The sequence below is a fragment of the Cervus canadensis genome, chromosome 11, assembly GCF_019320065.1.
Source record: "Cervus canadensis isolate Bull #8, Minnesota chromosome 11, ASM1932006v1, whole genome shotgun sequence".
In the NCBI taxonomy this organism is placed as follows: domain Eukaryota; kingdom Metazoa; phylum Chordata; class Mammalia; order Artiodactyla; family Cervidae; genus Cervus; species Cervus canadensis.
In genome coordinates this window covers 53038409-53065666 of record NC_057396.1, presented here as the reverse complement: position 1 = coordinate 53065666, position 27258 = coordinate 53038409, and the positions used below count along the sequence as shown (strand labels likewise).

At 38.0% G+C, this 27258-nt stretch overlaps 1 protein-coding gene across 1 annotated transcript in view; it reads left to right on the top strand.

Moving 5' to 3' along the window:
- The window catches only part of CCDC34 (coiled-coil domain containing 34), a 43012-nt gene extending 15986 nt beyond the window's left edge, over positions 1-27026 (top strand). The window contains exons 3-6 of the mRNA XM_043482379.1: positions 8033-8140; positions 23376-23534; positions 24027-24168; positions 25600-27026. Of these exons, the coding sequence (XP_043338314.1) occupies positions 8033-8140; positions 23376-23534; positions 24027-24168; positions 25600-25814 (624 nt within the window). The 3' untranslated portion in view covers positions 25815-27026. The remainder of the gene's footprint in view (positions 1-8032; positions 8141-23375; positions 23535-24026; positions 24169-25599) is intronic.
- Positions 27027-27258: the final 232 nt, after the last annotated feature.

The following is a 27258-nucleotide window of genomic DNA, read 5'->3' as shown; positions in this document are numbered from 1 at the left end:
CTGGAGAATATTCCATGTGCCCTTAAGAAGAATGTGTAGTCTGATGCTCTCAGTGGAATGTTTTATAAATATCAGTTAAGGCTGTCTGGTCTAATATATCTTTAATGGTCTGTGTGGATTTTCTGTCTGGATGATCTGAACTCCACCTGATATAGGTGGAGTTTCAAAGTCCCCACTATTGTTGTGTTACTGTTGATTTCTCCTTTTATAGCTATTAACAGTTGCCTCATATGTTAAGGTGCACCTATTTCGGGTGCATATGTATTTTCCATTGTTATATCTTACTTCTGGGATTGACCCCTTGATTATAATGTAGTATCCTTCTTTGTCTCTTTACTTTTAAAGCCTGTTTTGTCTGATATGAGTACGGCTACTCTGGCTCTCTTTTGATTTCCGTTTGCGGGGAATATGTTTTTCCATTCCCTCACCTTCAGTCTGCGTGCATCTCTGATTCTGAAATGAGTCTTTTGTAGGCATCATATGTATGCTTCTTGTTTTTGTATCCATTCAGCCACTGTGTGTCTTTTGGTTGAAGCATTTTATCCGTTTACATTTAAGGTAGCTATTGATATATATGTTCTTATTGCCATTTTGTTAATTGTTTTTGTTTTTGTAGGTCTTTTTTCCCCTTTTCTTTTGATTTGATGACTGTTTTTAGTGTTTTGTCTGAATTCCATCTTATTTCTTGCATATATATCTATTATGCGTTTTTGGTTTGCAGTTACCATGAAGTTGTTGTGTAGCAGTCTTTTTTAAGTTACAGATTTTTAAATTTCAAATGCACTTAAAAAACCCTGCATTTGTACTCTTCCCTCATGATTACTGCTTTTGATGTAATATTTTACATCTAATTGTTTTTTTGTATCCCTTAACTGCTCATTGTGGATACAGATGACTTTATTACTCCTGTCTTGTAACCTCACTACTGACTTTGTGAATGGATTCTTATCTTTACTGTATGTTTGTCTTTACCAATGAGCCTTTTCATCTTGTAATTTTCTTGATTCTAGTAGTGGCCTTTTCTTTTTTGCCTAGAGAAGTTTCTTTAACATTTGTTGTAATGCTGGTTTGGTAGTGCTGAATTCTCTTAACTTTTGCTTGTTCTGAAAAGCTTTTGATTTTGCCGTCTAATCTGAATGAGAGGTTTGCTGGGTATAGCATTCTTGGTTGTAGGTTTTCCCCTTTCATTACTTTAAATATATCATGACACTCCCTTCTGGCCTGCAGAATTTCTGCCAAAAACTCAGCTGATAACCTTATGGGAGTTCCTCTGTATGTTATTTGCTACTTTTAATATTCTATCTTTAATATTTGTCATATTGGTTACAATGTGTTTTGGTGTGTTCCTCTAGGTTTATCCTGTATGGGACAACTCTGCACTTTCTGGGCTTGTGTGACATTTTTCTTTCTGAGGTTAGGGAAGTTTTCAGCTATTACATCTTCAAATATTTCCTCTGGCCCTTTCTATCTTATCCTCCAGTGACCCCTATAGTATGAGGATTTGTATGCTTGATGTTGTCCCAGATGTCTGTTTAGTGGCAGTGATTTTCACTACTCAGTCTTCCAGCTCACCAGTTCATTTTTCCATATAATTTAGTGTACTGTTGTTTCCTTCTAGTGTATTTTTTATTTCAATTATTGTATTCTTCATCTCTGTTCAGCTGTTCTTTATGTTTTCTCTTTGTTAAAAAAAATTCTGACTTCTCTCTCTCTCTCTGTGCATCCATTTTCTTCCCGATTCTTTCCCTCATCTTTATGATCCTACTGTGAACTTTTTATCAGGTAGATTGCCTGTCTCCTCTTCACTTATTTCTTCTTTTGGGGTTTTATCTTTTTCCTTCATCTGGAACATACTTCTGTGGTGTCTCATTTTGTCTATGTTGGTATTTGTATTTTTGTGTATGTGGCAGCTCTGTTACCTTTCTGGACTTTGGAGCAGTGGCCTTCTGTAGGAGATGTCTTTCTTGTTCCAGCCGTGCCCTCTCCTCCTGTTAGCTAAGCCATATACCTGGACAGGCCCTTCTGCTGTGGCAGGCTGACTGTGAGTGGTCTGGTAGGCTTGGTTGGCTGTTAGTCTGGTTGGTTGCCAGGCACTGCCTTGTGTGAATGCTGTTTTCTTAAAACAGCTCCTCTTTAGTGTCAGCTGGCCATGAGGCAGCTGTTGCAGAGCCCTAGGGAGTGCTGGCTCACTGGTGGCTAGAGTTAGGATCCTGAAGACTCTGGGGCTGTTGCCCACCTATTGGCAGGTGAAGCCAGATCCTGGAGTTAGTGCAGGACCACTGGCAGGCAGAACTGCATCCTCGAGCCTGGTTTTAGGGCCCAGGGATCCCAGAGCTCATTTTAGATGATTGGTGTTGGAGGCTGGTTCCTGACACAGTCAGTTGGATATGGGGCCTGGCTGTCCCAAAGGTTGTTGGCCTGCTCGTGGGCAGGGCCAGTGCCCAGCTGGTCCCAGGGTAGGGTCTGACCTGCTGTTGCTGGACTCAGTGTGCAAGCTGTGCTATAGTTTTTTGCTTCTGGTGTCTGCCCTCCTGGTGTGTAGGGTGGTCGAGAGGCTCGTGTGAGCTTCCCAGTGCAAAGGGCCCAGACTCAGCTCTTGGCCCCCTGGTGAGGAAATCTTTGTTTAGGGCCTTGTCTGATGGTGACTGTGAGCTCAGGAAGTCTTTAAGCAGCCTGTTGGTGGGTGAGGCTGTGTCTCTGTTCAGTTAGTTGTTTGGCCTAAGGCATCCTACAGACCGTTGGGTGGGTCCAGGTCTTGGTGATAGTGAGCCAAGATGGCAGCCGCCATCAGCTCATGCAGCTGAATGCCCCAACTATGCCTGTCACCAGTGTTCATGTCCCTGGGTTAGTCACAGCCACCTCATGCCTGCCTAGAGGACTCTCCAAGACCAGTAGGTAGGTCTGGCCCAAGCTAATTTCAGATTACTGCTTTTGCCGTTGGTCCCATTGTACATGATATTTTGTATGTGCCCTTTAAGAATGAAATCTCGTTTCCCCCAGTTCTGTGGGGCTCCTGCAAGTAAGCCCACTGACCTTGAAAGCCAAATGTTCTCAGGACTTGTCTTCCTAGTGCTGGACTGCAAGGCTTGGAGCCTTAAATGGGGCTCAGAACTCTCATTCCTGTGAAAGAGCCTCTGCAGTATACTTATTCTCTACTTTGTGGGTTGCCCATCCTCGGGGGTAGTATGAGTCTGTCCCTCCTACCGGTCTCATTATGGTTCCTTCTCTGTGTCTTTAGGTTCCAGTCTTTTTCATCTACAGTTTTTCTGTAGATAGTTGTGGTTTTTGGTGTTCTCATGAGAAAAGGTGAGCCCAGGGCCTTTCTACTCCACCATCTTGGCCTCTCTCTTTAGTCATAGCCTTCTTAATGCTTTTTCATTTATTTTCAGAATTCATTTGTTATTAAGGCCCCAGACTTTTAATTTTCTTACTTCAATCTTAAGTTTTAACGTTACTAATTCCATTGTTTAGTTTGTTGTTATTCAGTTCTTAAGTCCTACTCTTTGTGACCCCATGAACTGCAGCACGCCAGGCTTCTTCTGTCCTTCACTGTCCCTGAGTTTGCTCAAACTCATGTCCATTGAGTCAGTGATGCCATCCAACCATCTCATCCTCTATTGCTCCCTTCTCTCTTGCCCTCAGTTTTTCCCAGCATCAGAGTCTTTTCCAATGAATTGGCTCTTCGCATCAGGTGGCCAAACTATTGGAGTTTCAGCCTCAGCATCAATCCTTCCAGTGAATATTTAGGACTTGATTTCCTTTGGAATTGACTAGTTTGATCTCCTTGCTGTCTGAGGGATTCTCAAGAGTCTTCTCCAGCACCACAATTCAAAAGCATCAGTTCTTTGGCTCTCAGCCTTTTTTATGGTCCAACTCTCACATCCATACATGACTATTGGAATTAATTAATTTAGTAGCTTTCAAAATATTTGTTCACACTGAGAAATCTGCTTTTCTTCATGTCACACAAATGCATACATAAATACACTTATGTACATATCTGAAATAATCTTAATTTTGTGGAGAACTTGGAATATTCTAATTTTTTTTTAAAGCTAATCATAACCTATGCATTGATTGTAGACTCACAGTTTTGCAAAACACTGATCTAGTGAATCAGTGGTATTGTGGAGCTCAGTTTATGTTATTTAGCTTTGTCTCCAGCCTCACTAGAAGTCACTTGTTATCCTAAGAAACGGAGGGTCACTTCAAGCCATTTTTAGAGTCAGCATACCATGAATGAATGTAATTAAATTACAGAAATTATAAGAAACTCTGAACTTTGAAATAACATGGAACTAGGCTGAAATTCTAGTCTTGCTTCTCTGAGCCTCAGTCTCTTCATCTATAAGCCGGATGTTAGACAATATTAAGAGTGGTTAAAAGCATGAATTCTTGAGTCGTGCATCCTGATTCAAAACTAAGATCTTGGATCTTTAACCTCTCTCTGCCGAATTATCAGTGAAAGGGGAGAGTGACATTCACCTCATAGTGTTTTGGGAACTAAGTGAACAGCAGGATGTGGCCTAATATATGGGAATCACTTAGTAAAAGTCAGTTGTTGTTATGTGTTAAAGGAGATGATAATAACTGCTGAAGATTTGAGAACAGTTTAGAATAATGGATAAGAAAAGTTCCTACCTCAGTGATTAAGCATGTAGCAGAGTATAATTGGTTGAAAGATTAAAACCTTTTCACATATTTAGTAGCTGGACATTTCTTATGGCTACATCATTACTTAATTCTGAAGCAGTTAAAGTATGTTAGCATGAGTCTTAACTATTAGTCATTCCAGAGATATCGTAACATACAGATAAATTACTCACTTTGGTATAAACTTATTTTGAGCTATTGTGGTATTCACATTTTTTTTCATGACTTTCCTTTTAATTTTCTAAGTCATGCTTTCCTTACTTTTCTGTTCTTATTTACTGTATTCTCTGGTTTATTTATAAGTCATATCATTAAAGTCTCAGATTTTTAACCACAAGGAACAATTCATCTCAGAACCCTATTAAAAGATGAAGGCCAGAGAGTAGCTTTGCCAGTGTTTCAGTTAGTGACAAAACTGGGACTGGATCCTGGTTCTTTTGACTTCCAACTTAATAAGTGTTCTTTCCACAATACCAAGGCACATTTTAGAAATAAATGGGTCAGACTCAGTGTTTAATTTTAAGTGTACACTGGCTTTCATATATTCTTCCTTGAAATCTTAAAGGAAAATTTAAAGGTAGTTAAATCATTAAAAAGTTCATCGCCTTTCATAAATTTGATTTCAGCAATATTTTGATTTGTTTCACATGTCCCTGTAAGATTGAGTTAATGCATCAAAATTATATTTATGGGTTTTTTAAATATTTGTAACTGTTGAAGTGACAAAAATAGTAAATATTTAACATTAGTATTGTGAAAAGCTAGTATATTGTTTTTGTAGGGCATATAAATTTTACTTAAATTTTTATTCTTTAAAAAAAATTCTTTAGCAGACTGACCTAAATTCTCTATGGCCTTTGGATAATTTTTGTTTTTAACATTTGCTTTAACATTTTAGTACAGTCTGTTCTAAACTATAAAAGTTATCTAATTTGTGAATAATCCAGGTTTTTTTTTCCCCACCATCTTGCTTTTGCCCTTTTCATTCATCAGTGCTTAAGGAATAGAGCAGGATATAGAGTTGGTGAGACTTAGAAACTCAGTTTTTCTGATTGTTACCTTAGTTGGCAAAAGTTATTGAAATAAAAAATCCATGTATAGGATCCTTTTTGGATTTTGGTTTCCTGTAATCAAGTGTTGACTCTGTGGGAAGATGCATAATTCTGTTGAAATTCAGTGGTGTACCAGAAGACGACATAGGGCCTTATGAGAGAAGGCTCCAGCAGTGTCTGGTAGAGACTTGCTTTGGTGGCAAACAGATGGAGGCATTCAGGGTGGGAAATTCTAAGAGGGGCCAACCTTGGAAGGAGGATTGTTTCTCAGAATGTGATGTGTATTCTGAGGTGGCAAATTACTTGAACAGACACCCTGAGGTTAGAGCACTGTTTGGGTCAATGGCAGCATTTTCTAGATACTTCTGACCCTTTCTTCATCTTTAACTCTTATAGCAACTTTAAAATTTGTGAACCATAAATTCAGAATACAAAGTCTGATTTTTTTCCTTACTTCTGAGCTTAATTATATGAAGAATCTGAAAGGGTTCATAAAAGTAATCAATCCTATTTTTAGTTGTATATTTAAATCATTACTTTTCTTTATAATAAAATTTTAAGACTTTTTTTGGAAAATGTGGTTGTCAAATCTATATCTGGCCTCTCATACACATAGAAGTATATCCTCTCCTTATTTTCTGACCCAAGTCCAGACTCATATATATCTCCTTCTGACTCATATACTGTGGCAACCTCCTAGTCTGTCTCCCTCAGAATAGTTCTGATCCCTTCAAATGCAGTTTTCATCCTTTCTCATTAAGAGTTCTGAATCATTCCCTTTGCCAAATATTCCTGCTCCACAGTGTTTAATTTACTCTTCCTGTCTCAAAAGACCTTTTCCTGTCTAGTTAGTATTAATACCACACTCTGAGTTTCTAGTCATCACTCCTCCCCCTTGTAGTCAAGCTATTTCCTCATTGTTCCTCTCATGGTGCTTTTTTTTTTTCTTTTACTACTTTGGACCATACTCTCTCCTCTCATCTTCCTTTTCCTTTTCTGACCTCTTATTCTACACAGTACCTCACAACATAGCACTTAATTCTTTTGTGTATACAGAATCAGATTAGGTCAGAGACTTCTGGAATTTCATCCCTGCACCTCAGTTCTTGCTATCATTATAGTAGGTGCTCCATTAAAAAAAAAAAAAAATTTAAGTGGATAATCAAGGGATAACAGCCACAGAGGTAATGAAGAATCCTTTAAAAACCAAGATGGATATTTAACTTGGGGGGTAGGGGAGTACAGTGTTGAAAAGTTGGAAGACTGAATGAGCGAGGACAGCTGTTACCTATGCTGAAGGATTTGGGGATGAGAGATCATGGAAGACAGGTATCCTGAGACCAGTTGTTCTAAAATGCATAAGAAATGTTCTTGGTGTCAAGTTTTATCTTCATTTCATTTAACACACTGGAATTGTCTGAGAGTTGAAAAAATGTCCTTCCCACTGCCACCCATTGCTGAGGTAAGTAGGTCCTTGGGAAAGGGAGGCATGAGGATGGGGAGCGAGGTCCAGTGGAAGACATGTAAAAGTATCCAATTGCTGGTATCTAAGGAGAGAGAAGGAAAATAACTGGTAATTATGGTAGTAGAGTCCTAGGAGTCTAGTTTGAACAGCATTCTCAGCTAATGCAGTAATTTAACTGATGAGTGACAGAGTGGTGGCATTCAGCTTGTAGTTTTATTTGGCCATACTTCCCACATTCTTTCTCCTGAGGAAATGCCCAAACGTGTCGATTCGAGTGACAGCAAGGCAGTTAAATCATCTAGGATATGAATGTGGTTTTGTTTTACACTCCAACAGCTATAAAATCAGTGAACGAAAATCTGGATCCTTTTTTTTTTTTACTCCCTTTAAAAAATTGAATGGCTTCTTTACATTTCTTCTTTGGTATAACTCTGAATTAAAAGTTTAATTTAGGGATTATTTAATTCCTATCCTTTATCTTCATCAAGAATCTAGAAGCTTTTTATAACTGTAAAAAAGTTGTAACTCTCTTGAGCTTCTGCCAGTAGCATACGGTGATGCCAAAATTTATGTGTGGGAAAGTTGATTTCAATGAGGGTAATTTAGCTGAAGTTTAGTCTAAGAAACTAGTGTTTTGCTGCCAAGCAATTATTTGCATTTCTAAAAAATGACTTATACTTTTTACCAGTGCTTTCCTTTCATCATAAACTAGTTACTTAAGTAAGTTATTGTCACTAATGGTGTATTTCTATAAAGGATACTATATTCTTGTTTAATTCGGTTAACCTCAGACTTTTATTTTTAATATGCAAGGTTGAATACTTCTATTAAATGTTGCCTTTTGTTTGAATAAAATCTATAGGAATTAAATCAACAGCTAGAAAAAAAGAAAGAAGTGGAAGACCGTGAAAAGAGAAAGATAATTGCTGAAGAAAAGCACAAGGAATGGGTTCAGAAAAAGAATGAACAGGTAAGGAGAAAAAAGGGCACACACATACTGCATCTCATTTATAGTCTTCATCCTGTTACTGCTAGTCATTACCCACGTATTTCTCATTTTCTCTTAGATTCTTTCTTTTCTGACCTAGTTTCTGCCCCCTCCCCACCCCACCCCAGCCCTCTCCCCGCCAGGGACGTCTGTCAGATCTTTTGTTCTTTGCTTTCTGCTCTCTCCCTTTTCCATCATGTGGCTTCCATTTGGATGTGGTTGCAGGTAGTCATGAAGTCTGTTATCTCTAGAACTGACCTCCCAGAGCCTTGGATTTTCATCTCTTCAGTAGGTAGGCACCTCTGGGCCTGCAAATCTAAAACAACCCATTTTTACCCATTCTCCTCTGACAGAACCATCATCCTGACTCCTTGATTTCTGATCTTAGTGTAGCTTCTCAGGCACCAAGACGTAATTGGAATTCTCTTGTTTCTAATTGCCGATGCCTTTCCTTTATGATCACCTCTCTCCTGTTTGTGCTTTCTTCTTGCCTGGACTCATTACATTTTTCAGTTTATTTATTGTTTATTAGCTTGCCTGGTGGCTCAGATGGTAAAGAATCTACCTGTAATGCAAGAGACCTGGGTTGGATCCCTGGGTCAGGAAGATCTCCTGGAGAAGGGAATGGCTACCCACTCCAGTATTCTTGCCTGAAGATTCCATGGACAGAGGAGCCTGTGGGCTACAGTCCATGGTGTCTCAGATTCGGATACAACTGAGAGACTTTCACTTCACTTCATTGTTTATTTCCCATACTGGAATGTAAGCCCCATGAGGGCAGGGATTTGTGCCTCTTTGTTCAGTTATCCAGCAGATAAATCAGTATCTTGATGCTTAAAAGCCACCCAAGATTTGACTTCATCCTCTGTATCCTTGCCAGAGAAATCTTGCCAAAAAGCCAAATGTCATTCCTCAGTTCAAAAATACATCTTTTGTCATTCCCTACTCTCCTCTGAATAACATTTGAACTGTTCTGGCCTGGCTGGTTAAATACCTGGCTGGTTAAATTCTGCTCTGAACCATGTCTCCTTCACCTGTGCTGTTCTTCATTCCACACTAGCAGCCTCTGACTGGCATCTCTGGGGAGCACGTTCAGGATAAGCATGGCCCATCTTCTTGGCGTATTAGTTTTGTTGGAAAATATTGAGAAGAAGAATGTTATTTTTATGTTAAAGCAAGCACAGATATTTAATAGTATAGAACATAAATTTTATAGTATTTTTAAAATACACAATAGAATTCAAAGAAATATTGGGCTTTGGATTGTGCTCCCCAGCCCCTAGGGATATACATTCACAAGAACTTTGGAGAACATTTCTGTTCTATTTCTCACCTTTTTAAATAATTATCTCCTCGATGTGGGATCTCATCACATTTTCCCCCCTACCTTTGGTGGCTCAGATGGTAAAGAATCTGCCTGCAGTGCAGGAGACCTGGGTTCAATCCCTGGGTTGGGAAGTTCCCCTGTAGAAGGAAGTGGCTACCCACTCCAGTATTCTTGCTGGAGAATTCGGTGGACAGAGGAGCCTGGTCCATGAGGTCACAAACAGTTGGAAACGACTGAGCCGATTTTCACTCACCTCTTTTTGTTATCCAACTCAGAGTATTTCCTACATGAAGTTATTCTCTGATCACATGCTGGAAATTCTTTTCTTCTCTGAATCCTTGTTTAATTGACATCACTTTATCATATACTCCATGTATTGTGTATATATTTTGTGGCTGCTTTGTATTATGCATATGTCTTCACTTCTCATATAATTTTAAGACTCTTCAGGATAGGAGTTATTTTTTAGGTGGTTCCCCCTCTTTTTAACTTTCTATTTTGTATTGGGGTATAACTGATTAACAATGTTGTGGTAGTTTCTGGTGAACAGCAAAGGGACTCAACCATGCATATTTAGGTAACCATTCTCCCCCAAACTCCCCTCACGTCCAGTCTGCCACATAACATTGAGCAGAGTTCCTTGTTCCCTATACAGTAGGTCCTTGTTGGCTATCCACTTAAAATACAGCAGTGTGTGCATGTCCATCCCAAACTTGCTAACATCCCTTCCCCCCATTCATCCCCTCCAGAGGCCATAAGTTTGTTCTCTGAGAGTCTCTGTTTTGCAACTAAGGAGTTATTTTTGTATTACTTTTTATCTAGTGTAAGATCTGACATAATGCTTTTTCTGCCATACATCAACATGAATCGGCCACAGGTATACATATGTCATCTCCCTCATGAACTTCCCTCCCGTTTGCTACCCCATCCCAGCCCCCTAGGTTGTCACAGAGCTCTGGGTTGAGCCCCCCGTGTCACACAGGAAATTCCCACCGGCTGTCTGGCGTACAGAGAACAGACCTGTGCACACAGTGGGGAAGGGCAGGGTGGGTCAAATTGGGAGAGTACTATGCAAACATATACAGAGCATTTTGGAGGTGATAAATTATTGAATGAATGAATGTATCATCTTCCTTTGAATTTTAATACATTCTTGGATCACAGGTTAGAAATTTAAAACATATTTATCTTGTCACTTTGTTTCCTGTTGTGAGTTTTTGCATATTTGGAATGGTACTGCTTTTATTATTGATGTCCAGCTTCATGAATGCAGTTAGATGTTGAAATTGTAAACCAAAAGTTTTAACTTATTTCTAATTTTTGGTTCCTAGCTATTGTTGAATGTAATGCCTAGTGTTATTAATAAGAGTACCTAGTAAATACTTCCCCAGTAAATTGAAGATTGCATAGCATTCTTCATCCAAGTATTGTAAGAAGGAATTGACTAGACGTGTGTGTTATAACCATAAATATATCTGTTCTTAAGTAAATTATTTTTTAAAGTTTGCTATATCCCGTAATACAATAAGAGAGTTCTTTGTGAATAAATGCCAAAATCAAAATAAGCCTGTGTGACCACTACTAAGCCTTGAGTGATACTTTTTTGAAGTGTATAATTATAAAACAGTTTTGTGTGTATTGTATAAGTATATTCTCTCCTCTAAAAGCTTCTCTTATCTTCTGACTCCATTAAGCTCATTTTACCATGCCAATCAAACATAGTTGTTGTTTGTCTAAGAATGCAGAGATGATACATTCCCTGTTTTAATTAGTGGTGGTAGATCTAATCCAATTATTTGAGAAAAAAATTTCTTTCTTTTGGAGGGAAATGGATTGTCCTGACATAAATCACTAATTAGCAAAAGTAAGATTCCATAAGGTTGAGAAGAGTTTAAAAATGAACCTTGAGAAATTAAAATTAAATTATTCTGCAGAATTCTTATGCATGCTAAGGAATAATTAGGATACTCTTTTTTTTTTTTCTTTAAGAACTCTCAGATTTCTTATTTCAGGCTTGGTTACATTTACCTCTATTTGTAAAGACTGCTCTCTGGTTCTTCTCTTCCTGTCTGGCATCTAGCTTTTTTCTCCTCTGTTTACATTTCATGGTGTGTGGTCCTCTGCTGCCTCCAGCCTCATTCACGTTTTAGCTATATCTGTGGCATTATTTTCTCTAAGTCATTTTCACTGTGTTCTATCAAAAAATCAGACAAAAAGAATTTATGTATCCATTAACAAAGCTGGTTTCTTTTATTGTGACTGGTTTCTTTTATTGTAAATCTTTTTTCAAATAAAGGGCTTCTCTCATCTGGAACTCTGATATTTGTGTTGCCATACTAATTTATTTTTTAGATTGTTTTTTACTGTGTGTTACCACATATTTTGTAAAAGGGTATTTGCCTTCATTGAGAATTAAAAGTAAATTTATTTTTAAAGTTTTTTTTTTAAACCAAGGAACTGCTTTTTAATGTAAAAAATTAGTTCAAGCCAACAAGCATATGATTGATAACTGTCATCAGTTCTCATTCATGCCTTCAACACTTTTATTATGTGCCAGGTACTATTGAAGGAATCAAAATAGAAATTCAGGTTTGTTAGTTTCCTTTAGTTGGAAGAAACAAAGGTTCTCTCAAGGCACCATCTTTAAAAAAAAAAAAGGAAGATTGATTGTTGTGCTCTGTGTGGTATAGAAATGGAGTGCCAGAAAATCTGAAGCCACTTAGTGGCTGGCTGTTCCCTCTCGGTACTTCTCTCTGAGTGCCTGTTCTGGTATCCTTTTGCTAACTAAAGACATTCCATTCCCTCTTCTGCAGTTTAAATGCTGCAGAGAGCCTGATGATGTTTTAAAATCAACTTCATTGAGCTATAATTTACATACAATAAGATACACCTATTTTAAGTTTGATGAGGTGTGACAAGATATGTACCTGTAAAACTAGCACCACAGTCAAAAGAGAGAACTCTTTCTTCACTCCAAAAAGCTCCGTTGTGCTCCTTTGCATTTAACCCCTGCTTCCTAACCCCCAACTAACCCCAGCTCCAAGGAAGCCATCGATCTGCTTTCTGTTCCTATAGATAAGATTTGCCTTTTCTAGAATTTCAGATAGAGTCACTAAATGTATATTCCTTAGCATCAGGCTACTTTTTAAAAAAATATATTTTTGGTTGTGTTCTGTCTTCGTTGCTGTGCACGAGCTTTCTCTAGTTGTGGCAAGCAGGGGCTACTGTCTGTTGCAGTGTATGGGCTTCTCATTGCAGTGGCTTCTCTTATTGCAGGGCGCGGGCTTTCGGGCGAGCAGGCTCAGTAGTTGTGGCTCATGGGCCCTAGAGCTCAGGCTCAGTAGTTGTGGCTCATGGGCTTAGTTACTCCTCTGCAAGTGGAATCCTCCCGGACCAGGGGTCAAACCTGTGTCCCCTGCTGGCAGATTCTTATCCACTGTACCATCAGGGTAGTCCCAGGCTACTTTTGTTTTTAAAAAATTGCTAATATTTCTTGTATTAAGATTGTTCCTTTTTGTTGCTCAGTGTCACAAATTATGTATCCATTCACTAGTTGATGGATAATTAGGTTGTTTTCAGTTTGGAGATATGAGTAAAATTCTGTGACTACTTATGTACAAGTCTTTTTGTTGATACTTGCTTTCATTTCTCTTGGGTAGATGCCTAGGAACTGAATTGCTGGGTTGTATGGTAGGTTTTTAGGTTTAAAAAAAAAATTGACAATTTCTTATAAAGTGCTTCTGCCATTTTATATTCCTGCCACTAATATCTGACAGTTCCAAGTGTACCATATCCTTGCCAAATTCTCAGTCTTTCTCATTTTAAATCATTCTGTTACATGTAGTATGTCAGTGGGCTTCCCAGGAGGCACTAGTGGTAAAGAATCGGTCTGCAAGTGCAGGAAATGCAGGTTCAATCCCTGGATCAGGAAGATCCCCTGGAGTAAGAAATGGCACTCCATTCCAGTGTTCTTACCTGGAAAATTCCATGGGCAGAGGAGCCTGGCAGGCTACAGTCCATAAGATCACAGACAGTCAGACATGACTGGCTAAGTAGCAGCAGTATGTCATTGTTTTCATTTCTATTTTCCTGAGATCTAATGATATTTAGCATCTTTTCATAAGTTTATTCTATTAGTCTACTGGGGCTGTCATAAAAAAAATACCACAGATTGAATGACTTAAAAGTCCTATCTCAAAATACAACATCAGACCAGGGGATCAAGATTGTGGAGGAGTAGTAGGGGAGCTCACCTACTCTCACAAAAATATTAACACATCAGTAAGTGGAATGATTTACTCAGAACATCTAGTGAATGCCAGCAGAAGACCTCAGACATCCAAAAGGACAAGAAAACCTCCACGTGACCAGGTAGGACAAAGGAAAAAGAGAAGGAAAGGAATCAGGACAGGCTTGCACCCCCAGGAGGGAGCTATGAATGAGGAAAGATTCCCATACCCTGGGGAGAGCCTTCACCAGGGGATCAGCCTGGGTGGAGAGGGACACTCAAGCCTAGGAGGAGAGCGCAGCAGCTGGTTTGCAGAAGGCAAAATGGAGAGTACCCTGCACAGAAGGTCAGCATCTCAGCCCTGTGTTCCGCAACCTAATATGCTCCTCTGTTGATACAGGAGAGGGCTGGGGGCTGAAGCCCAGGCTTCAGAGATCAGATCCGGGGAAAAGATCAGGGTAGGCTGTGTGGAGACAGCCTGAAGAGGGTGGACTGTGGTACCTGAGGGTGTGCTCAGTAGCAGCCAGCACCTGCCAGAGAGGCAAGGTGCCATTACTAGCATCACACAAAGGTGGGGGGGCGGTTACCATGAGAGCTTTTCCCCCTGTAAGTGCTCCCAGGCAACAGGACACCACCTCACAGAAGCTCTGGGAGTGGGCGCAATTATCACGGCCATGGTAGGCTCCAGAGGCAGGCTTGGGCAACCACTATGAGATCTGCAGTCTGATGCCAGGCACTGCCCCTGCTGTCCCGGGAGTGTGCAAGGGCTGCTACGCCTGCACCCCCCATATCAAGGGGATAACATCCAGCTCATCCTGAGGAGAGAGACAGCAGACATCCAAACTAAAAGCAGCCCCTTGATTCCGGAAAAGATGGCCGAGCAGAAGGACTTGAGCTCACCTACTCTCATGAAAACACCAAAAGCACAACAAACTGTTGAGCAACCACTAACAAAGAAGACTGGAAACTACCAGAAAGGGTATTTTACATTCAGAGACACAGAAGAAGTGAAAAGAGACAATAAGAGATGCTTTAGTGACATCATGAGTGAGAGACCCACAAACTGCAAAATAGTTACATTGCAGAGGTTCTCCTGCCAGAGTGAAAGTCCTAAGCCCCATCTTGGCTCCTGAGGCTGAGGGTCTGGCATCAGAAGGGGGAACCCCCCCAGAGCACTTGGCTTTGAAGAACAGCAGGCTTGAGTGCAAGAGCTCCACAGGACTGGGTGAAACAGAGACTCCACTCTTGGAGGGCTCACACACACTGGGGTCCACACAAAGCAGAAGAGGTTGGGCTAGACCTCCCTGTGAGTCTTGGAGAGTCTCCTGGGGAGGTGAGGGTTGGCCACGGATCACGAGCTGGGGGCACGGACACTGGAGGCAGTGGTCTGAGAGAGTATTGATTGGTATGAGCTCTCACAGAGGTCACCATTGTGACATCAAGACTTGGCCCTATCCAAAAACCTACAGGCTCCAGTGCTGGAATGCCTCAGGCCCGACAGCCAGCAGGATAGGAACACATTGCTACCCATCAGCAGACAAATTATCTAAAGCTGTACTGAGCTCACAGCTCCCTCTAAACACAGTTTGACATGGCTTTGCTCACCAGAGAGACACACCCAACTCTTCCCACCAGTGGGCAAGCCCCAGAAGTAAGACGAGCTAAAATCCTGCAGCCAGCAGAATGGAGACCACAAACACAGAAAGTCAGACAAAAATGAGAGCAGAGAAATATGTTCCAGATGAAGGACCAAGATAAAAACCCACAAGACATCTAGATGGAGATAGGCAACCTACCTGAAAAAGAATTTAGTGTAATGATAGTGAAGATGATCCCAGAATTTGGAAAAAGAATGGAGGCACAGATTAAGAAGATACAAAAAGATATTTAATGAAGAGCAAGAAGATTTAAAGAACAGAGATGAAAAATAGAATAACTAGAATGAAAAATACAAGAGAAGGAATCAATAGCACAATAATTGAGGCGGAAAAATGAATTTAGTGAGCTGGAAGATGGAGTGTTGGAAATCACTCTTGTGGAACGGAGCAAAGGAAAAAAGAATGAAAGGAAGGACAGTCTCGGAGACCACTGGGCCAACATTAAAAGCATGAATATTTGCATCATAAGGGTCCCAGGAGGAGAAGAGAGAGGGGGCTTGAGGAAATATTTGAAGAGAAAATAGCTGAAAACTTCCCTAACATGGGAAGGAAACAGCCACTCAAATCCAAGAAGCACAGAGAGTCCCAGCTTATACCAAGGAGGAACATGCCAAGACACCTATTAATCAAACTGATGTAAATTAAAACAAAGTGAAAATATTAGAAGAAACAAGGGAAAAGCAACAAGGGAATCCTCATAAGGTTGTCAGCTGATTTTTCAGCAGAAACTCTGCAGGCCAGAAGGGAATGCCATGGTATATTCAAATTGATGAAAGGGGAAAACCTACAACCAAGAATATTCTACCCAGCAAGGCTGTCATTCAGATTTGACAAAGAGATCAAAAGTTTTACAGACAAGCAAAATTTAAGAGAAGTCAGTACCACCAAACCAGCTTTACAACAAATGCCAAAGGAACTTCTCTAGGAGAAAAATAGAAGGCAACAACTAGAAACAGAATTATGAATGGGAGAGCTCACCAGTAAAGGTAAACTACAGTAAAGATAGGAAATCATCCACACACAAATATGATACCATAACCAGCAATTGTGAGGACAGTACAAATGGAGGATATTGGAAATGCATTTTGAAATTAAAAGACTAGGAACATAAAACAATCTTATATATGTATAGACTGCTATATCAAAATCTCATGGGAATCAAAAACTGAAAATTTACAAGAGATATACAAAAAAGAAAAAGGAATCCAAACACAACACTGAAGTTAGTCATCAGATCACAAGAGAACAAAAGAGGAAGGAAAGAAAAAAGACCAGCAGAAACTCATCTAAAACAATTAACAAAATGGCAATAAGAACCTATTAATACATGTTGATAATTACCTTAAATGTAAATGAATTAAGTGCTCCAACCAAAAGACAGCCTGAATCAATACAAAAATAAGACCCTTATATATGCTATCTATAAGAGATCTGCTTCAGATCTAGGGACACATACAGACTGAAAGAAGATATATAGATGGCCCCAAGTGATTCTCACAGACCTGAGAATCACCTGTGCCAGCCACATTTCTCCCAAGAAGATACACAGATTGTGAAAAAGCACAGGAAAAGATGCTTAACATCACTAATTATCAGAGAAATGAAAATCCAAACTACAAATGAGATATCACCTCACACCAGTCACAATGGCCATCATCAAAAAGTCTACAAATAAAAATACTGAAGAGGGTGTGGAGAAAAGAGAATTCGCCTACACTGTTGGTAGGACTGTAAATTGGTACAACCACTGTGGAGAACAGTACGGGAGGTTCCTTAAAAAAACAACTAGTAACAGAACTACTGTATGATACAACAGTCCCACCCCTGGGCATATATCTGAATAAAATCATAATTTGAAATGATACATGTACCCCAGTGTTCACTGCAGCACTATTTACAATAGCCAAGATGTGGAAGCAACCTAAATGTCGATTGACAGATGAATGGATAAAGAAGATGTGGTATATATTTACAATGGAATATTACTCAGTCATAAAAAAGAATAAAATAATGCTGTTTGAAACAACATGCTCGGACCTAAAGATTTACATATTTTCGTATGTTGAATCAAAATTTTTTTAAAAGACACAAATGAACTTATTACTAAACAGAAACAGACTTACAGATTTTGAAAACAAAGTTGTGGTTACCAAAGGTAAAACCTGGGGGTTGGAAAGTAAATCAGCAGCTTAGAATTAACATACACGTGCTACTATATATAATAAGGACCTACTGTGTAACACAGAGGACCATACTCAAAATCTGTGATAACCTGTGTGAGAAAAGAACCTAAAAAACGGTGTTTGTCCATGTAGCGCTGAATCACTCATCTGTTCACCTGAAACTGAACAGCATTATAAATCACTCGTACTCCAATTAAAACAAAAGCCAGTACATTGAGGATTAGAGCTTTAATATATGAATTTTGGCTGGGCAGATTTCAATCCATAACACTGTTGACTATTTCTATGTCTCTTGTGGAGTTTCTGTTTTGTGTTTAAACTTTTACCCATTTTGTGTGTCTTAATAGTAAGTTGTAAGAGTTCTTTTCATATTCCTTTAAGTCCTGTAACATGTAATGTAAATATTTCCTCCATTTAATTTTTAATGGTATTTTTTTTAAGAGCAAAAACAAAATTTTTGGTAGGTTCTGTATTTCTGTTTTTTCTTTTATAGTTTGTGGGTTTTGCTTTCTGTTGAAGAAATGTTTGCCTGTGCCAAGGTTGTAAAAATATTCTCCATGTTTTCTTCTAGAGGTTTTATAACTTCAGCATTTGCCTGTGTATTTTGAGTTAATTTTAATGATAGCATGCATTAAGGGTCAAGGTTCATTTTTTTAGAGTGTGGATATCCAGTTATTCTAACACTATTGAAAGATAACCTTTTTCCCTATTCAGTTATCTTGGCACTTTCATTTAAAATTAATTGAGCAATATATTTGGGTCTATTTCTAGACTCTGTTCTGTTCCTTTGATCTATGCCAGTATTACACTGTCTGGTTACTGGAGTTCTCTTTATATGAAAGTTTTTAATTCTGAATTATTTTTACTAAGTAGAATTACTTATAATAGTTACTTCAGTTACTCTATTTCTTTTTGAATCAGTTTTGAAAAGTGGTGTATTTTTAAGGAATTTTAATGTCTCATTTAAATTGGATTTATTGGCCAAAAAAAAGTTGTTTTCAGTGTTATCTCATATGTTTATGAGAGATCTGTAGTGATCTTTCATTTACCATTTGTGTGACCTTGGGCAAATTACTTAACTTCTTTGTGCCTTAGTTTCCTCATTTATAAAATGAGATTTTAATAGTATCTTCCTCATATTGTGGTTTTAAGAATTAGCTGACATAGTGTATATGTATACAATGTACAGAATAGTAACAGGCAGAGTTAGCACTGAATAAATGTTAGCTGTCAAAAATTGAAAATAGTGTAGAGACTGGATGACTCCTTGTTGATGAGCTTGTGGAGGAGTCTTATGAGTCAGATAGAGCTGCAAGATCCTTTTTAATCTTGTGGATTTTCTGACTGTAGGAAGTAGTTAAATTCCAGTGTTATTTCAATGGATATTGAGTTCTCAGCAAGAAAGGATTTCCTTTTACAGGTATTGGCTGCCCAACAGTAAGGAAATATAGCAACTTGGGGAATGATGGGCTTTGATTTTCTTTCCTTTTTTTGACCTTGCCGCGAGGCTTGCGGGACCTTTAGTGCTCCAGCCAGGGGTTAAACCTGCACCCTCAGCGTGAAAGCTCAAAGCCTTAACCCTGAACTCCCAGGGGATTCCTGGGCTTTGATTTTTAATCCTTGCCTTTCTTGCACAGGAGCTTCCCTGGTGCTCAGCTGGTAAAGAACCTGCCTGCAACACAGGAGACCCTGGTTTGCTTCCTGGGTCAGGAAGGTCCACTGGAGAAGGGATAGGCTACCCCCTCCAGGATACTTGGGCTTCCCTGGTGGTTCAGCTGGTAAAGAATCTGCCTGCAGTGCGGGAGACCTGGGTTCAGTCCCTGGGTTGGGAATATCCCCTGGAGAAGGGAAAGGCTACCCACTCCAGTATTCTGGCCTGGAGAATTCCCTGGACTGTGTAGTTCATGGAGTCGCAAAGAGTCAGACATGACTGAGTGACTTTCACTTTCACTTTTTCTTGCACAGCACTGCACATTTGTTGAATATAACTGATGTTTGTTACTTGGATCTTATTTGAATTGCTTGTATTGAAGTATTCTACAAGATGCTTTCAAGGGAAGAATTTCTTGGCTCATATTTCTCTGCTCCATGAAGGGTGATATATATGGCATTCATATTACGTACACTTTATGCCTTGCAGATTATTTTCTAAACCTTTGATAAAGAGAGCTAGCCATGTTATTAGTTGTTTAGAATTTCACTGTGTTGGAAGATTATCTTTTGAGTGAGAAAAGGAAAAAATATTCAGTTAGAATCCGTGTCAGGTTTTTTTCTGCAAAGGGTCAAATAAAGTTTTAGGCTTTGTGGACCATACATTCTCTGTTGTAACTATTTAACTCTGCTGTTGTGGTGCAGTAGCAGCCATAGACAATAAATATGTAAATAAATATATATGACCACATTTCAATAAAACTTTTATTACAAATACAGGTGGTAATGGACCATATTTGGCTTGCAGGCCATAATTTGCCAACCCTTGATCTGTGTAAGACTAACAAGAATTGCATAGCCAGAGATTTGTCTGTATGTGCCCTTATAACAGTATTTAATGGACTAAAATTTGTCCTCTGTAACTCTTTTGTGGTGACGATTTATCCAAGTATTCATATTGGCAAACTGTCTGGGAAATATATACCTATGTGGCTCCTATATTAGAGTGAGGGTAGACATCCATTAAGAAACACTAAGATTCAGGCTTCTGGTTCAAGATGGCAGAGTAGAAAAATGTGCACTCATCTCGTCCTGCAAGAGCCCCAGAATTACAACTAGCTGTTGAACGACCATAGACAGGAGGATGCTGGAACCACCAAAAACCGATACCCCATGTCAAAAGACAAAGAAGAAGCCACAGCGAGTGATAGGGAGGGCACAATCACAATAAAATCAAATCCCATACCTGCCAGGTGGGTGATCCACAAACTGGAGAACAATAATACCAAAGAAGTTCTCCCACTGTTGTGAAGGTTCTGAGCCCCACATCAGGCTTCCCAGCCTGAGGACCTGACAAAGGGACTGGGAATCCCCAGGGAATCTGGCCTTGAAGGTCAGCGGGATTTAATTATGGGATTTCCACAGAACTGGGAGAAACAGACTCCAGCCTTGGAAGGCATGAACAAAACCTTGCATGCACCAAGAGCCAGAGGAGAGGAGCAGTGACCCTCAGGAGACTGAACCAAAACTACCCGCTTAGTGTTGGAGGGCCTCCTGCAGAGGCCTGGGTCAGGAGGGTCTCACCCCAGGGACAGGGGCACTAGCGGCAGCAGGCCAGGAAGGCCCCCCTTGGTGTAAACCCTCTTGGACTTCTCCATTAACCCTACCGTACAGCCCGTAGACCCCAGGGCTGAGTTGCCTCAGGCCAGACAACTAACAGGGAGGGAGTGCAACCCTACCCATCAGCAGATAATTGGATTAAAGCTTTACTGAGCGAGGTCCTGCTCAGCAGAGCAAGACCCAGTTTTTCCCACTGCCAGTCCTTCCCATCAGGAAGCTTACACAAGTCTCAGCCTCATCCATCAGAGGGCAGACAGAAGAAGCAAGAAGCACAATCCCACAGTAGCTAAAACAAAAACCATATTACAGAAAGTCAATCACTATGAAAAAGCAGAAAGTTATGTCCCAGGTGAAGGGCCAGGATAAAACCCCAGAAAAGCAACTAAATGAAGTGGAGATAGGCAACCTCCCAGAGAAAGAATTCAGAATAATGATAGTGAAGATGATCCAGGATCTCGGGAAAACAATGAAGAACATGCAAGAAATGTTTACCAAAGACCTATAACAACTAAAAAACAAATAGAGATAAATAATACAATAGAAGGAATCAACAGGGAAGTAACTGAGGCAGAAGAATGGATGAATGACCTAGAGGACAGAATGATGGAAATCACTGCCACAGAACAGAATATTAAAAAAAAAAAAGAATGAAAAGAAATGAAGACAGTCTAAGAGACCTCTGGGGACAACCTTAAACACACCAACATTCATATTTTAAGGGTCCCAGAAGTAGAAGAGAGAAAAAGTTCCTGAGAAAATATTTGAAGAGATAATAGCTGAAAAATTCTGTAACGTGGGAAAGGAAATATTCAACCAAGTCCAGGAAGCACAGAGAGTCCCAAGCAGGATAAACCCAAGGAGGAACACACCAAGACACATAGTAATCAGACTGACAAAAATAAAAGACAAAGATAAAATGTTAAAAGCAACAAGGGAAAAACGACAAATAATTTACACGGGAACTCTCATCAGGCTATCAGCTGATTTCTCAATAGAAATGCTAAAAGCCAGAAAGGAATAGCATGATATATTTAAAGTGATGAAAGGGAAGAACCTACAACCAAGAATACTCTACCTACCAAGACTCATTCAGTTTTGATGGAGAACTCAAAAGCTTTCCAGACAAGCAAAAATTAAGAGAATTTATCCCCACCAAACCAGTTTTACAATAGTTGCTAAAGGAACTTCTCTAGGCAGGAAACACAAGAGAAGGAAAAGACCTACAGCAAATAAACCCAAAACAATTAGGAATATTGTAACAGGATCATACATATCGATAATTACCTTAAATGTAAATGGATTGAATGCACCAACTAAAAGACAGACTGGCTGGGTGGATGAAAACATGTGCATGTATGCATTTCCACTTACCACATTGTTCTGCTTGACTTCCCAAATGTATGTAATTATTTTATATTGTTAAGCTAATCATGTTCCTATTATGGCTTGCAGTTGTAATTACCTTTTATTTTTTTGTCTGGCTATTGATTGTGAAAACTGATAAACATCTTTACTGTTGTGATTATGTAGCTATTACTTAATACCATTGTATCATGATTGGTCAACAGAAAAATAATAGAACCTATATCACCAAAACTAGGATTCAATAGAAAAACCTGTAATCACTTTTTTAAATCAGAATTATCCATTTTTTGAAAAATACAAATGCCCAGGTATTGCTTTTTTTTTCTCCAGAGCTCCAGATATGTTTCTAATAAGCAGTCATGTTTAAAAGCAACTGGACTATGTGATGATCTTTTACTTTTATCTAGTTTGTTCACTTTTTCTGTTTCATATTCAGTGTTCCCATTTCATTTAGTTTGTTTTCCAATTTCTTCATCTCCTCTTTTTTTTGAAGTTCTTTCTCAAGCATGGTAGGAAAGCTTTTGTATACATATATATAAATAATATGTATAATATATATATTTTAGAATTACAAATTTTTGCTGAACTGAAAAATTTATGCCATTTTGATTCCACTTGTTTGACTTAGTATGACTAGAATGCTAGATTTCTAATTTTAAAAAATAGATATGCAACAAGCAACAAAGGTTTATTGTATAGCACAGGTAACTATAGTCAATATCTTGTAATAACCTACAATGGAAAATAATTTCAAAAATAATATACGTGTATATGTATAGCTGAATAGCCTTGCTGTGCACTTGAAACGTGTTAGTCAACTATACTTTCATAAAATATATATATTAAGATTTACACTAAGATTCAAGACAGTCTAACAAGTTGTCATTTCTGTTCACTATTTATTCAGCAAATCTTTATAGAACACCTACTATTTACTTAACACTGTTCCAGGCTCTGAATATACTTTGTTGAACAAGATCTTTGTTAGGCCATCATGAAATACATACTCAAGCTGGTACACTAAAATTGGTCAGGTAAGTTCATGCATCATGTTATATATTTTCATAAGCCACGTTGTGTCAAGCACTATGTTACCACCTGTTTTTAGAAAATTACTGTCTATAACACTTTCCTTGTATGAGAATGATTACAGATTACAATGAAAATTCCTTCATTTTTATTTAAGAAAAGAAAAGAAAGGGAACAAAAAATTAATAAAGAAATGAAAGAAAAAGCAGCAAAGGAACTGGAGAAAGAACATTTACAAGAAAAAGCAAAGGAAAAATATCAAGAATGGTTAAAGAAAAAAAATGCTGAAGAATGTGAAAAGAAGAAGAAAGAAAAGGTATTTTCACTAAGGTGCTCAGTTGGAATACATGACTTGGTGTTTATATGTGCCAACTATATTGTGTAAAGAATTTCTAATGGAAAATTGGCATTATCTTAATAATATAAATACATGTAGCTAGACTGAAAATTGTTAATAAGCCTATTGATACTCCTGCAGTCAGGTGCAAGCTTTTTACTGTTTATGATTTTAAATATTATTCAGTGTACTTTTATGGAAAGTTTTATTACATTATTGTAAATTACTGTTCTATTTTAAAACAACAAATTGCTTTTTTCTTCTTGGATTTAATATCATTGTTGAGAGGCAGCCACTTTCATATCACATCCCTGATCATGTTAAATTTTGCTCTCTATAGAAATATGATTCAGTGTTTCTGATCAGTAAGCCATTGGGATGGGGAGCTACTGGGGAGCAAGTCAGTAGACTCTGAATAGAACTTTTAGTTACAGAATATCCCTGGAGATTCTTTGGTCTTGTCATTTTAAGGAAAAAGAAAAACAACGGCAGGCTGAATTACAGGAGAAAAAGGAAATAGCAGAAAAAAAGTTTCAGGAATGGTTGGAAAATGCAAAAAATAAACCTCGTCCAGCTGCAAAGAGCTATGGTTATGCCAATGGAAAACTCACAGGTTGGTTTTTATGTTATGTGGCTTACATAAATATGGCTTGCAGGAGCGAATATTATACATTATGTTTCCTTTTGACAGAAATAGAAGTGTGTAAAAATCATTTTTCTTTCAAATTACTATTTTCTGGAAGATTATAACATATTGTGTTCCTGTGGAGATACTACAAATTTGTTGTCATTCTCTAAAATCAGATACATTTTAAAGGCAACAGTGGCAAAACTGCAAAGTAATGATTTCTAACGTTAAGAAATAAGTAAAATTTTTACATTCCTTGGATCTTAAAGCCTTAATCAGGATATATTTAAGGGGTCATTTTCTTTCCCTTTTCTAAGCCTCTCTGAGGCAGAGTTCCCAGTGTCTTTGGCTCATTATTTTTGCAGGGTGGAATACTAGATGGCACACCAGCCAGACACAGACCTGGTTGGCTTTTTTGGCTGGGTCTGATTATAAATGGCAATGTGTGTTTTCCTTTGTACTTCCACGTTGGAAGCTCATTCCTTGCTGACAGCTGCCTTCACTTGTTTAAGTGATTTATTATTAAAAATACTCCCATTCTGTTTTGTTCACACAATAGAACATATTCCAGACTTTGTTTTGACCATCGTGGTGAAGTGTGTGTTGACATATGTATGCAGTCAAAGTGGGTTGCCAGTGTCTGAATGACACATTCCTTCTGTCAGGATTTAGGCCTCTCCCACATGTCACAGAGGTCATCAATTACAGCTACTGAGCAGAGTCTGCTCCTTTATTTTGCTCTCTTGTTTGAAATAAGTAGTGGTTTCAACAAAACGATTGGATAGTAAAGTTAAAACCTAGATGGAATATATGTATTGGCTAGAACTTAATTGCTAAATAATGGATTATTTTACCAAATTTGTGTTTAAATAAGTATTATAATAAACATCATAGTCTGAAAATGCCCTATTGCTCTTAATTACAAAACTAGAGTGTATGAAATCTGCTTAATGAGTGACAATGATTTAGAATTTCAGTGGTTCTGAACCACAGTCTTGATTCACTTTAGCTACATATGCAACATACATTTTTTCCTGCAAGCTTTAGTGTCCATCTAGGGGAAACTAGTACATAATCAGAAGTTTCCCAGACTGAAATAAGAAAATGAAGATTTTGTTCAATTTAAGGGTTCTAAAATTAACTTCTTAGAAGAAATTTTATATGAGTTTTTAGTTTTGAACATTAATGTTCTTTGAATTTTCAGAATTGTCATTTATATTTTAACTTATACTACAATATTAACTGTATTTGAAAAGTATTGTTTGAAAATATTTGAGTTCAAGTTTTAAATGAGTCAGGTTTGTCAGTGATATTTTTGCCCTTTTAACATTTTAACATTTTTCTATGAATTTTAAAATAGTTTCTTTGATCTCAAAAAGTTTTTCTTGTTTTATTCTGATTTTTAAATAATTTTAGGTTTTTACAGTGGGAATTCTTATCCAGAACCAGCCTTTTATAACCCAATTCCATGGAAACCAATTCCTGTGCCTCCTTCTAAAGAAGTGAAGGATCTATCAGGAAAGAAGACTAAAAGGCCTGTGATAAGCCAGCCTCATAGGGCATCCTCTCTGGTAATGCATAAAGCTAGAAGCAATCTTTGCCTTGGAACTCTATGCAGAATACAAAGATAGTAGATGTGGGAAATTGCATGCTTTTACCTGGAGCCACTTAATTTTAACATCAGAAATTGTTGTTTTGTTGCTCTACTATTAGTAGCTCAGCATTTGATGTATTATTGTTAAGTTCACATTTTTGCATTTGTATATGGAGTCCTTAGAGTTAATTTAGGAAGATATTTTATTCATTTTTATTTTTATAAATGCTTCAAGGTTGATCTTGGAATATTGTTTTGCAAGATAAGTGACAGAATATCTAACAATTGTGTTTATATTTAGCTTATATTAAAACTACCCTCTAAATACCAATAAAACAATTTTTCATGTATTCTTTCATACACACATTATGTGTTTGTGTTGATGAACATAGTAAGAATAAGTCATTGCAACAAGCATTTCTAAACTGTATGCTCAAAACAATTCTTAGAAGAATCTAAAATGAGTTAGAATCCTGGAGCAATCAAAAACAGCCTTTGTTGATGACTTTTAGTATGTTTTTCCCTCTATAAATATTTGTAAATCACTAACTGGAATCATGTTTGGTAATGGAGAGTTGGGTTTTGAAAGGACATTTACAAACATTGTTTTGGGCTCTCAATCTTAATTGATTGTAGTAATCTTTGGACACTAATATATTTTGCTATACTTTGTACATATACTTACACATTATAATTAGGTTGTTAATTTTGAAATTAGGAATGTCTGCTTTATTTTTTAACGTAAAATGTTAAGTCATGTTTTATTAAAGTTGAAATAAAAAATCTTTATTAATAAATACTTGTTAAGGAAAGTAGATCAAAAGATTACTAAAATAACACTCAGTCCTTATTAAATTTTAAAAGTCTGTATCTTTTTTTAGGGGGCCATCAAGAAATGAAAATTTGTGGTGGCAATATAAAAGTTCAGTAAGTTCATTTAAAAGCGATTCTTATTTAGAATACATTCCATGTTTCTGTGAGGTTAGTCATCTACCAAGTTTTTGGTGATTAACCTGCAATGGTATTGGTCAATGCCAGGAAACAGCAATGGGATCTTTTGGAGGGTATTCGTATCATCAGAAATCTAGAAAAATGCACTTTTAAAAAAATTTCTTGTTCATGTACGTCTGTGAGCCCCATAAGGATTGAGCACTCAGCCTGAATGATCATTCAATTCAGCCATCTTCATTTGGTTTTGTTTTATTTTTTTCACTTCTAAGTGGAGAACAGTTTAGGAGGAAATCAGTCAAGTTTGTTGCGTCAAAATGTTGCTGAAATTTAGAGACCTGACCATCCTTCTCATAACCTCTTAGATACAGTGCAACTTCCAGGTGATCATTCTACTCAACTAAATTCACCTGTGTACTGAGACTATAGAATTTGCCAGGGTAGCAATAAACTTGCATGTGAAAAATAGCATACATAGGCCAGTATTCCTGGGGGTTTTAGGTATAGTTGTTCTATCTAAAAAAAATCTTTAT